Source organism: Trachypithecus francoisi, unplaced genomic scaffold (genome assembly GCF_009764315.1).
Source record: "Trachypithecus francoisi isolate TF-2019V2 unplaced genomic scaffold, Tfra_2.0 Lachesis_group3, whole genome shotgun sequence".
Classification (NCBI taxonomy): domain Eukaryota; kingdom Metazoa; phylum Chordata; class Mammalia; order Primates; family Cercopithecidae; genus Trachypithecus; species Trachypithecus francoisi.
In genome coordinates this window covers 141886686-141900149 of record NW_022681468.1, presented here as the reverse complement: position 1 = coordinate 141900149, position 13464 = coordinate 141886686, and the positions used below count along the sequence as shown (strand labels likewise).

The 13464-nt window shown below is 41.6% G+C and overlaps 1 protein-coding gene across 8 annotated transcripts in view; it reads left to right on the top strand.

Annotated features, from left to right (window-relative positions):
* The window catches only part of SLC12A1 (solute carrier family 12 member 1), a 103597-nt gene that overhangs the window by 37305 nt on the left and 52828 nt on the right, over positions 1 to 13464 (top strand). For all 8 annotated transcript variants that reach the window (XM_033190204.1, XM_033190209.1, XM_033190203.1 and 5 more), the window contains 5 exons: positions 1670 to 1777; positions 2098 to 2221; positions 4355 to 4456; positions 6406 to 6561; positions 10550 to 10649. In XM_033190204.1, the coding sequence (XP_033046095.1) occupies positions 1670 to 1777; positions 2098 to 2221; positions 4355 to 4456; positions 6406 to 6561; positions 10550 to 10649 (590 nt within the window). The remainder of the gene's footprint in view (positions 1 to 1669; positions 1778 to 2097; positions 2222 to 4354; positions 4457 to 6405; positions 6562 to 10549; positions 10650 to 13464) is intronic.

Sequence of the window (13464 nt, the reverse complement as noted above, 5' to 3'; positions counted from 1 at the left end):
TATGTATTTCTTTCTTTTATAATTTTAGTTTTTATTTTAGATTCGGGGAGTATCCTATATGTGCAGGTTTGTTACATGAGTGTATTTGTGGGTATTACAACAAGTAGCCTCTGTTCACTGTGAGTAGTTCACCCAGGCACTAAGCATAGTACTCAATAGTTTTCAACCCTTGCCATCCTCTGTCCCCTCTCTAGTAGTCCCCAGTGTCCCTTGTTGCCACTTTACGTTCATGAGTACTCAATGTTTAGCTCCCACTTATAAGTGAGAATATGTTGTATTTGGTTTTCTGTTCCTGTGTTAATTTGCTTAGGATAATGGCCTCTAGCTGCATCCATGTTACTGTGAAGGACATGATTTTATTCTTTTCATGGCTGTGTAGTATTGCATGGTGTATGTGTACCACATTTTCTTTATCCAGTCCACCATCGATGGGCATCTAGGTTGATTCCATGTCTTTGCTATTATGAATAGTGCTGCACTAGACATACAAGTGCCTGTATCTTTTTGGTTGAATGATTTATTTTCTTTTGGATATATATCCAGTAAACAGATTACTGGGTCAAATGATAGTTCTGTTTTAAGTTTATTGAGAAATCTTGGAATGCATTTCATACATGGCCTTCAGCTTAGACAAAGCCTTTGAGGTGGCCCTGGAGAGCCTGGAAGACAAGGCTAAGAGAGAAATTGTGAGTGCCAGAGTGAAGGTAAATAAGGGGGAAGTAATAATGGAAGTTAGGAAAACTGTAGGACTTTGAACCTATTAATTTGTCTGCATGATTGGTGAGCAGAGGGAGAAGTAAATTTGTCGTGAAAGCTTCACTCTTCTGTTTTAACAACCCACAAAGAGAAATTAACTCAACTGAAGTCATTATTCCAAAATATGACTTAAATTGATAGAATCACATCATGTCTCAGATCTAAAATTATGTTTAATGAGCACAGAAATAGCAAAGGTCTGAAAAGCCTCTGTGTGCAGGAAGAAGAAAGGTTAACGGCTGTAAAAAGACTAGTAAACAGCTGAGTCCCTCCCCAAACCGTATTAAAATACTGCTTTCTGCTGGATAGAATTCCCCATCATCAAAGAAACATATGGCCACAAAGAACAGAGGGGAAAATGTCAAAATCCTTGAAACCATTTCCTTCTTTATTTTTTCCAGTATCTTCTGGATATATTGCGGCGAGCATTTATTATCTTATAAATAACCAAAAAGGCCATTTCTATTTTTAAAAAATAAAATTAAGAACGTGAGAATGGGCCAGGTACAGTGGCTCATGCCTACAATCCCAGCCCTTTGGGAGGCTGAGGCGGGCAGATCACTTGAGGTCAAGAGTTCAAGACTAGCCTGGCCAAATGGTGAAATCCCGTGTCTACTAGAAATACAAAATTTAGCTGGGCGTGATGGCAGGTGCCTGTAATCCCAGCTACTCAGAAGGCTGAGGTACAAGAATCACTTGAACCCAGGAGGCAGAGGTTGCAATGAGCCAAGATCGTGCCAATGCACTCCAGCCTAGGCGATAGAGCGAGACTCCGTTTCAAACAAACAAACAAACAAACAAGAATGTGAAAGCGAGAAAGAAGCAGGGGGAAAAAATCTAGTTGAAAGCAATTTGCTTATGAAACAGATTCCAAATCACAGGAAGTCTCCTTACTTGTACCTCTCTTCTCAAGGTCATGAGCATGGTATCAGGGTTTGGCCCCCTCATCACTGCAGGAATCTTTTCTGCAACACTGTCCTCTGCCCTGGCCTCCCTTGTCAGCGCACCCAAAGTGTTCCAGGTAATACAAGCACAACAGCTTGTGCTTCTCCCTATTGCTGTTTCCACAGAATGTGAAGCAAGCTGAAATATTCATTCTCACTGGCAATCATTTTCCATCATTTTCTGAAACAGTTAATGTTTACATCTGGCTCAAGTGCTATGTCTGCCATATAGTCAAGATCGATTCAAATAATATAAAGAATGATAAAGTGCAGTGTTAACTTGTGCCTCATCTTGTGTATCACTTAATCTTTCCCCAAATCTTCCTGTTTGAATCACCTAGAGAAAATGACTGTGCATAGCTATAAATGACAAATGTCTTCTCTTCTTTTCCATTAGGCTCTGTGCAAGGACAACATCTACAAAGCCCTGCAGTTTTTTGCAAAGGGATACGGGAAAAACAATGAACCCCTGAGAGGATATATTCTCACTTTTCTTATAGCCATGGCATTTATTCTTATTGGTTTGTAAAGTTTTCTTGTTTTGATTGAAAACCAAAGAATTCTTCTGATTATTCATAGCGCTTTCCTTTTAGTTTGAAAAATTACCCCTTTCATGTTTAGGATCCCATTTGGGAACACTGGCATCTAAGAAGGAAATGAGAAATCCTTGTGTGTAGAGGGGCTTTGAGGAACTCGAGGTAGACTTTGAATTTTAATCTATTCTTTGAATCTGAGTGTTCGAAATCCATCCAACCAAATGCAGCTGAATCCTTCTTCTCACCTGCCTGACACTGTCTAAATCTAGAGTCTCCCCCAGCTGCCATAACTACTGACCTGATGGCTAGCAGAATTGAATTGCCTGTTACTGTTTCTGGGAATGTGGTCCACTGAGCATCTATATCGCAATCACCTGGGGTGTTTGGGCGAGTGCGGAGACTTCAGGCCCAATTCCAGAGTAACTGAGTCAGACTCTCTGAGGGTAAGGAGTCTACATTTCACAAGTCTACATTTCAAGTAGACCACTGGTATTTGAGAACCACTTACCTAGACTATAATCTTGGCTTCCTCTCCCCAGGTGATATAGAAACGGCTACATAATCTTGGAGAGGAACATTCATCAACTTAAACTTACACATGTCTCACTCCTCCCTAAGGCCTCACCTTTGCTGATGAGCATATCAGAGGAAAAGCAGCAGAAGGCAGAGGACTTTGGGAGCCACACATAGGCAGGCAGAGACTTCTTCAGCACAGCAGTGCCAAGCAATGAGGGCTCCTCATCATTACATATTGAACTCAGGAAGGGACTATAATTCACGAATCCTCATAGCATTTGTATGAGGCTGAAAAAGGGAATTTGTAACTCTCTGTGTTCGATTTTTAAAAATTAACTTAAAAGTGATTTCATATAGAGATGTTTCAATTACATAATTTAGCCTTTAAGATCTCAAATCATTGCCTCATGCTGCATTTAAGTGAGTAAGCAACCAAAGTTTTAGAAGTCTTGTATACATTAGATAATATCATTTAAAATCATTCTTTCAGAACAAGTGGATTGGCTCCATGCATAAGCTTCATGGCAGCTGTTTTGCCTACTTTCTTGTTGGTATCCATGTTCCAGAATCACACCCAGCTGCCTGCATTTGCATCACTGCATCACTTGCATCATTGCCTCATTTGCATCATTGAGGGTGATAGGTGTCTGACCTTCAGATAAAGGATGACGTCTCTATATTTTTTCTTATATTGCCCAGTAAAAAATCCAGCTGGAATTAAATCATACCAGATATTTACTCCTGAGGCAAAAGTATTTTCGGACCAGGCACAGTGGCTCACGCCTCTTCATCCCGGCACTTTGGGAGGCTGAGGTGGGCGGGTCACTCGAGGTCAGGAGTTCAAGACCAGCCCAGCCTACATGGTGAAACCTTGTCTCTACTAAAAATACAAAAATTACCTGGGCATGGTGGCAGGCGCCTATAGTCCCAGCTACTAGGGAGGCTGAGGCAGGAGAGTTACTTGAACCCGGGAGGCAGAGGTTGCAGTGAGCCGAGATTGTGCCATTGTACTCCAGGCTGGGCGACAAGAGCTAGACTCTATCTCAAAATAATAATAATAATAATAATAATAATAGTAATATATTTGGCTAGCCTTGAGAGGCAAAACTCTCTAGAGATGTGGAAAAGGTATGAATGACAAAGAGTCCTGAAAATCAGAGAACACATATTGGGTCTATGCAGGGAGATTTCCACTGGGGAGTTTTCAGTGCACTGGTATTTAACTAATATCCTGCAGAGCCTATTTATTGCATCCATAACAGTTAAAGAACACAGGATTAGATGCCTCCAGAAAAGCTACAGGGGAGTTAATTGTATGCCCAGTCCCACACCTACCCATTCATTGCCACTGGAACATTTTGTAGGTAGGGGTCTCGATTGTCTATTTTCTGATTGGTAGACTTTTTTATTTCTTCCTTTATAGAAACCCTAGCTAAGAGTAAATATATATCCCCCAAAGAAAAATGACTAACTTCTTAAACTTTGACAGATGCTCGCTATGTTTTCAATTTCCAAATAAAGTCAAGCTTCCAGGCTGTAACAGCTGTTCAGCCCCTGGTCTCATCACTCATATGTACATGTTCAATTCTGTTACTTTTACAGCGGAACTGAACACCATTGCTCCCATCATCTCCAACTTTTTCCTGGCCTCATATGCACTTATTAATTTCTCCTGCTTCCATGCCTCTTATGCCAAATCTCCAGGTAAGCTGACTTCCAAAACTAAAATATGGCTAAGCAAACAGTTAGTTTGTCTCAATAAAATGAAATAAGTCAGTGAAAAGTGTTCAATCTGTGTTTATATGTTTCCTTATATCCTAGTGAGAAGCGTAATCTACTTTATTTTGGTGAGTTTGGGGATGAGTTTTGAAATAGAAAAAGAATCATTTGAGCAATGGCCTTTTTGACCAACCGTAAAGTCAATTTTCTCCCGTGGCAATAAATTATTCATTGCAAGAGAAACCACATTTATTTCAGCAGTAGAAAAACACCACTATTTATTTCCAGGGTGAAAGTGACCACAGAAGTGGAATTAATGTATATATTTGAAACTTCCTTACTATCAATTTGTTTCCTGCCCATGGTGCAGAAGAGAAGGATGAGTAGTTCCCATAATTACCTGCTGAGTGGGGGCAATGTAGACAGGCTGCATTGATGCTGGTGGCATCAGTGCACCCTTTGGGCTATGGTTTAAAGTTGTTCAAAATTTCACACCAAGGAGCCTTCTCCTTTCTAGTCACTCCTCACCTCTTCTTTGCTTTCATTGTCCACTCCAGTTTCTTCTGCCTTTCTACCAGAATAGAGACTTATCATTACCTACCTTCAGAAAGATCTCCACCTTGAGAACTTTTACCGGATATATAAACACATTTCCACTCATTCAGGGCCTGATAAGATATTAAGCCTCCTTTGGAAAACTTGCTGCCAATAAGACAAAATATAGATGGAAGACCAATCTTAATCCAACGAATACTAGGCTACAGAAAGTAGCAGAGGACTTTCTGTTTCTTTCTGTTTTGTTAACACAGAAATGTATGACTCCATGCCACGTTATGGCCACTTTTGACAAATAAGGTGAAATAGTAGACAGCCAGGGAAAAGAGTGCAAAGGAGAATGGGAAAGAGGGGGAGAGAGAGAGGAAAATATAGAAAAGCATATAGAGGGAGACACATGGATACGCAAACCCAGAAAATGTCTCTCTCTCTCTCTCACACACACACACACACACACATACACACACACACGGACGGGAAGCCAGACTCAGAGAAAAATAAGGCTATTTTCAATGATGTTCTTGAAGTGCTATGTCCATCTTGTGGCCATTTAGGAAATTGCTCCCAAACACGTAAAGTTCTGTTGTGTTTTGGCAACTCCTATATTAAAACGTACCCCATTCTTTAACAAAAGGTGCCCTTCACATCAGAGCTTTTCTTTCCTGTCCATACTGTCTTCCAGTTGCTTCTATTTCAGGAAGCTAAGAGAACACAGAAAACCCCCACGCATGTGCACACTGTGAGAAATATTTTCATTGCAAAATGCATGACATATTAACACATTGGGTTTAAGAAGCCTTTGCTAGCCGTTGAGCTTAAAAAGCCATTTCTCCTGCTTTTTTCATCAATTATTATTTCTGAAAAGGCAAGCACTGTCCTCTTAGGGTAATGGAAGAGCTACCAGGAAGTCAAGCAGATTGACTCTTGATGATTACTCCGCCTTCTCCATGGGAGCAAAAAACCCATTTTCTTCACTTTTTCTTTTTCAGACAACCAAGAAGTTTCTCTTCCCCACCTGGTAGATCCCACTCTTTCCATTCCTCCTGCCTCTTTTCAGTTCCTGATGGCATAAATACCAGATGCTTAAGGTTTGGAAGTTTGGGAAGACAGTCAGGAGCATGGAGTATGGAGGGTCCTGAATGGCACATTTTTCAGATGCTTAACATTTCCTAAACTTTACAGCATTCTATTTGGTGTAAGTACCATCTTCATAGACCAGGAACCCAAGATCACAGGAAAATAAGCACAGAGCCTAGAAATTGACCTAAAAGTTCTGATTCTTTATATCAGGAAAAAGGCATGTTACCTGCATTCTTACAATATTCAGTGGCATGATCGTAGTAGAGTGGAAGTTTTCCTTCTGCATGTTTTATTTTCAGGATGGAGACCTGCGTATGGAATTTACAATATGTGGGTGTCTCTTTTTGGAGCTGTTCTGTGCTGTGCAGTCATGTTTGTCATCAACTGGTGGGCAGCTGTCATCACCTATGTCATTGAATTCTTCCTCTATGTCTATGTGACTTATAAGAAGCCAGGTAAGATAACAAGGACTATATGGAATAGGGTTTCCAAATCTCTCTCTAACTACTCATTTATTAAGCAATTTTATGTGCTTAGGTGAGGCATATGCAAGGTGGATACTAATAACATTGTGGAATATAATAGTAACAATAGTTGGGGCTGGGCGCAGTGGCTCATGGCTGTACTCCCAGCACTTTAGGAGGCTGAGGAGGGTGGATCATGAGGTCAGGAGTTCAAGACCAGCCTGGCCAACATGGTGAAACCCCGTCTCTACTAAAAATACAAAAATTAGACGGGCATGGTGGCAGACCCCTGTAATCCCAGCTACTCAGGAGGCTGAGGCAGGAGAATCGCTTGAAACCGGAAGGCAGAGGTTGCAGTGAGTTGAGATCGAGCCGCTGCACTCCAGCCTGGGCAACAAGAGCGAAACTCCATCTCAAATAATAACAACAACAACAACAACAACGGCTAACCTCGTTGAGCACCTGTTATATACCATGCACTCATTTAATCCTCACAATTCTATTAGTGCCATTTTACTAATGAAGAAACTGGGGTTCAAAGAGTTGACTACTTATCAAAGTAATAATCAGGATGTGATGGATCGGACCATATAACCAGAACGTGTATGATATCAAACCAACCCGACAAGCTTTCCGTTACATCACTTTCTGTTTCTGATGTCCTGATAAATTAGATATAGTCCCTGTGCTCAAGGAGTTCACAGAGTCACACTTAAGGAATTAATTATGATACAAAATAGTGACCACTATGAGAGTAATATGAGCAAATTGCTGAGAAAAGGGGAGGGAAGGATTAACTTTAAAGTTATCCAGGAAAACTTTCTGGTTCCTAACTTATGTTCACAGAGTCAAACACTCAGTGGACATTTAACAAATATTTTTTAAATGAATAAATTAGTTTAAAAAAAAAAAAAAAGCAAGCAACTGGGGTTTGGTTAATCAGAGTCAGGGAATGGTATTCTGGGCAGAAGGTGAAGCATGAATGACATTAAGGACACATACAAGTGCGGGGCGGCGTATTTGGGAAGGCTCAAGGCCTTCAACACACAGAAGGTTCCTGAGTGATGGGGAGAAGGATCACAGAGGGAGCCTGGAAGAGTGGTGGGGACCAGATAATAAGAAACTTAAAGGTCATGCCAAAGAATCTGATGTTGTGAGCAACAGGAAGATGGCACAAGCTAATCAATTGAAGAAGCAATTGGATCTGAACTTTGGGTGTTGACTTTAGTACCAGGGATATTATTAAATCGAGGAGGGGTTGCAGACAGTGCGGTGCAGGAAAACCCAGAGCCACCCTCACATTCTCCTTTCCCTTACTCTGCCAGTAAAGCAGAGCTTGTAGTAACTACCTTGGAGGGGTCTGTTTAGCTTTTATTTATTACTTTACATATTGTTAACATCATGTATAACTTACACATGGAAAAATTTATCCCTTTTAAATGGGCTGTCTGTATGTTTTGACAAACTTGTACAGTGTTGTAACCATCATCAAGATACAGGATATATCCATCATCCTCACAAGTTCCCTTATACACCTGTGTAGTCAATCTCCACCCTCCAACTTAGCCTCAGGCAGCTGCTTTTCTGATGTCTGATCCTGTAGCTTTGCCTTTTCCAAAATACCATATAAATAGAAACATACAAGATATAGCCTTTGAGAAGACTTCCTTTCACTTAGCAGAATGCTTTTAGATTTATCCATGCTGTTGCATATGTAAGTGGTTTATTCTTTGGTGTCGCTGAGTAGTATTCTATTGTATGAATACATCACATATATTCTTAAATTCTATTCACCAGTTGATGGTCATCTGAGTTGTTTTCAGTTTAGGTCCACAGGACTTTATGTGGACTCATGCCTTCATTTTTCCCTTGGGTAAATATCTGGTAGTGGGATTTATGACTAAATAGTAAGTATATATAACTTTATAAGAAACTGCCAAACTGTTTTCTGTGGTAGCAGTATTATTTTCCATTCCTGCAAGCCATGAATGAGAGTCCTAGATGCTCCACATGTTTGTCAGCATGTATTATTGCCAGTTGATTTTTTAAAAGCCATTCTAATAGATGTGTAGTGCCACCTCATTGTGGTTTAATTTACCTTTTCCCAATGATTAACGATGTTGAACATCTTATTTGCCATCCATATATCTTTTTTAGTCAAGTATCTGTTTAAATCTTTTGCTCATGTTTTAGTTGTTTTCTTATTATTCAGTAATGAGAGTTCTTTATCTATTCTGGATGCAAATCCTTTAGTAGTATGTGTTTTGCAAATATTTTCTCTGGATCTGTGGTTTCTCTATTTTCCTTACGGTTTGTTTTGAAGAATAAAACTTCTGAGTTTTTGTGAAGTCTAATTTATCTTTTTTTTTTTAATGGCTTACCATGTTGCATCTGATCTAAGATATCTTTTCCTAATCCAAAGTCACAAACTTCTAGAAGTTTTAATGCTTTGGAAATTATATTTAGGTCTATTATCCATTTTGAGTTAATTTTTGTATATGATGTGAGGTATTGTTCGAGGTTCACTTTTTACACATAAACGTCCAATTGACTAGTAGAGTTTTTATCCCTATTTAAAATAAACGGCCTAAGGTATGCTTAATGCCTGATGCACCATCAACACTTAATCAATATTGATCTTCTTTATCTCCAGATAATTATCATTCAACCATTTCCCTGGATCTCCAGAAGAATAGGTTTTGTCTGTCATCTGGGGTGTATCTGTACATTCTTGCCAGGGACTTCCTCTCATAAACCTTGGAAGATCCATTTAATACTTAAATTTGTAAAAATAAATAAATAAATAAATAAAAGGCCGGGCACGGTGGCTCATGCACACTTTGGGAAGCCGAGAAAGGTGGATCACGAGGTCAGGAGATCGAGACTATCCTGGCTAACACGGTGAAACCCCGTCTCTACTAAAAACACACAAAAATAACATTAGCCGGGCGAGGTGGCAGGCGCCTGTAGTCCCAGCTACTTGGGAGGCTGAGGCAGGAGAATGGCGTGAACCCAGGAGGCAGAGCTTGGAGTGAGCCGAGACGGCGCCACTGCACTCCAGCCTGGGCGAGGGCGAGACTCTGTCTCAAAAAAAGAAGGAGGGGGGTTGGGGGGGAGGGATGGTAGAGCTGATCTCCCTTATGATGAAGATTAAGGAATAGCTTCTCAAAGATCAAACTAAAATGTTTGCTAAAGAACCTTGACCCTCTTCATAGAATTCTAGAAGTAAGAATTCCCATGCTATTCAGTTTTACTGTTCAAAATATAAAGATTACTGCACACTTTCTGTGTATACAGAAATGCTGCTTCTCTTTTCAATTTAAGAATTTGGGCCAGGCGCGGTGGCTCACGCCTGTAATCCCAACACTTTGAGAGGCGGAGATGGGTGGATCACAAAGTCAGAAGTTTGAGACCAATTTGGCCAATATGGTGAAACCCTGTCTCTACGAAAAATACAAAAATTATCCAGGCATGGTGGCAGGTGCCTGTAGTCCCAGCTACTCAGGAGGCTGAGGCAGGAAAATCTCTTGAACCCGGGGGGCGGAGGTTACCGTGAGCCAAGATCGCATCACTGCATTCCAGCCTGGTGACAGAGCGAAACTCCATCTCAAAAAAAAAAAAAAAAAATGTGTGAAGATGCTTTGATTTTATTCAGGGATTGACCAGTTTCCCAAGTCTATCTGCCTGCCACGTGGTTATTGCACAGCCTCTCCCACCAAGCAAGATTTCTAGGACTGCAGTTGTACAGTCTGATCCTTTGCTGGAATGAAGCCTTTGCTTCTGAAGATTCACATAGTATTCATAGAAGGATACAAAGTGCTTTTTAGGAAATTCCACACTATATTTTCTCTAATTTGGGCACTCATCCTTGCTGGCATAGCCAAGGAAAATCATAGAAGGGAATGACTTGTAAGAATTATTCATGGTACACAGAGGAAAGGTCAGTGCTTCTTATGCCAATTTCCTCCTTTATCCACAGATGTGAACTGGGGCTCCTCCACACAGGCTCTTTCCTATGTGAGTGCTTTAGACAATGCTCTGGAATTAACCACAGTGGAAGACCATGTAAAAAACTTCAGGTAAAGCTGGTGTCGGTGTCTCAGGCATCCTGGTGTTGTTCCACCTTAGAAGTGGCTCTCCTTTATGAGAGACAAGGGCATTCAAGTAGTTATAAGCTTTAGGGGTACATTCTAAAAATAAGCAGTCATACAAAACTGCTCTATTTTCATGACAGCACCTCCTGTGAGTGCTTCTTTCCTTCCACACCCTACTCTGCCACCCCAAACTATAGCCCCTCATAGTGCCAGGTGTCACCTTCCATGCATGGAGATAGCAAGGTGGACTAAGTAATGTGACTTCAGAGAGACTATCCTAAATCTCCACACACATTATTCTGCTATTGTTTCCATTCCACTTAAGGCTTTAGGGCTTACTGAATTCTCTTAAAAGTAACGCTTTTTGCTTTTCATTAGTTGTATCTTATTTTGAATGAAATCTCAAACACAAGCTTGTATGAAGAATGAAAGAAAGTAACATAAAAATCTTGCTTGGACAGGAACAGATTGCCTTGGGCTTTGGGGTAGGTGGCTAGAAGAAAAAGGAGAGGGGGACTGTATTAGCCCATTTCATACTGCTATGAAGAGATACCCAAGACTGGGTAATTTATAATTTTAAAAAAAGAGGTTTAATGGACTCACAGTTCCACATGGCTGGGGAGGCCTCACAATCTTGGCAGAAGGCAAAGGGGGAGCAAAGGCACGTCTTACATGGCAGCAGGCAAGGGAGTGTGTGCAGGGGAACTGCCCTTTGTAAAACCATCAGTTCTTGGGAGACCTATTCACTGTCAGGAGAACAGCACAGGAAAAACTCACCCCCATGATTCAATTACCTCCCACTGGGTCCCTCCCACAACACATGGGGATTATGGGAACTATAATTCAAGATGAGATTTAGGTGGGGACACAGCCCAAACCATGTCATTCTATCCCGGGCCCCTCCCAAATTTCATGTCCTCACATTTCAAAATTAATCATGCCTTCCCAACAGTCCCCCAAAGTCTTAACTCATTTCATCATTAACTCAGAAGTCCACAGTCCAAAGTCTCATCTGAGACAAAGCATGTCCCTTCTGCCTATGAGCCTATAACATCAAAAGCAAGTTAGTTACTTCCTATCTAAAATGGGAATACAGGCATTTGGTAAATACACCTGTTCCAAATGGGAGAAATTGGCCAAAACAAAGGGGCTACAGGCCCCATGCAAGTCCGAAATCCGGTGGGGCAGTAAAATCTTAAAGCTCCAAAATGATCTCCTTTGACTCCTTGTCTCATATCCAGGTCATATTGATGCAAGGTGGGTTCCCATGGTGTTGGGCAGCTCTGCTCCTGTGGCTTTGCAGGGTACAGCCTCCCTCCTGGCTGCTTTCACTGGCTGGTATTGAGTGTCTGCAGCTTTTCCAGGTGCACAGTGCAAACTGTTGGTGGATCTACCATTCTGGGGTCTAGAGGATTGTGGCCTCTTCTCACAGCTCTACTAGGCAGCGCCTCAGTGGGGAGTCTGTCTGGGAGCTCCAACCCCACATTTCCCTTCTGCACTACCCTAGCAGAGGTTCTCCATGAGTGCTCTGCCCCTGCAGCACACCTCTGCCTGGATATCTAGGCATCTCCATAAATCCTCTGACATCTAGGTGGAGGTTCTCAAACCTCAATTCTTGTCTTCTATGCACCCACAGGACCAACACCACATGAAAGCTGCCAAGGCTTGGGACTTGCACCCTCTGAAGCCACCACCCAAACTATACCTTGGCCCCTTTTATCCATGGCTGGAACAGCTAGGACACAGGGCACCAAGTCCCTAAGCTGCACACAGCAGGGGAGCCCTGGACCATGCCCAGGAAACCATATTTCCCTCATGGGCCTCCAGGCCTGCGATGCGAGAGGCTGCTGTGAGGTTCTCTGACATGCCCTGGAAATATTTTCCCCATTGTCTTGGTGATTAGCATTTGCCTCCTTTTTACTTATGTAAATTTCTGCAGCCAGTTTGAAGTTCTCCCTAGGAAATGATTTTTTCTTTTCTACTGCAAATTTTTCCAACTTTTTTGCTCTGCTTCCTCTTGAACACTTTGCTGCTTAGAAATTTCTTCTGCCAGATACCTAAATCATCTCTCTCAAGTTCAAAGTTTCACAGATTTCTAGGGCAGAGGCAACATGCTGCCAGTATCTTTGCATAGCAAGAGTGACCTTTACTCCAGGTCCCAAGAAGTTCCTCATCTCCATCTGAGACCACCTCAGCCTGGACTTTGTTGTCCATATCACTACCAGCATTTTGGTCAAAGCCATTGAATAAGTCTCTATGAAGTTCCAAATTTTTACATATCTTCCTTTCTTCTGAGCCCTCCAAGTCCCTAGGAAGTTCCAAACTTTCCCACATTTTTCTATCTTCTTCTGAGCCCTCCAAACTGTTCCAACCTCTGCCTGTTATACCTGGTTCCAAAGTCACTTCCACATTTTTGGGTACCTTTACAGCAACACCCCACTCTACAGGTACCAATTTTAGTCCATTTTCATGCTGCTATGAAGAAATACCCAAGACTGGGTAATTTTTCAAGAAAAAGAGATTCGGTGGACTCATAGTTCCACATGGCTGAGGAGGCCTCACAATCATGGCAGAGGGTGAAGGAGGAGCAAAACCATCAGGTCTCTTCAGACTTACTCACTATCATGACAACAGCATAGGAAAATCTGTCCCCATGATTCAATTACTTCCCACTGGGTCCCTCTCACAATACGTGGGGATTATGGAAGCTACAATTCAAGATGAGATTTGGGTGGGAACACAGACAAACCATATCAGGGACTACAAGACTACTTTTTCCTTACTTCACACTTTTGCTATG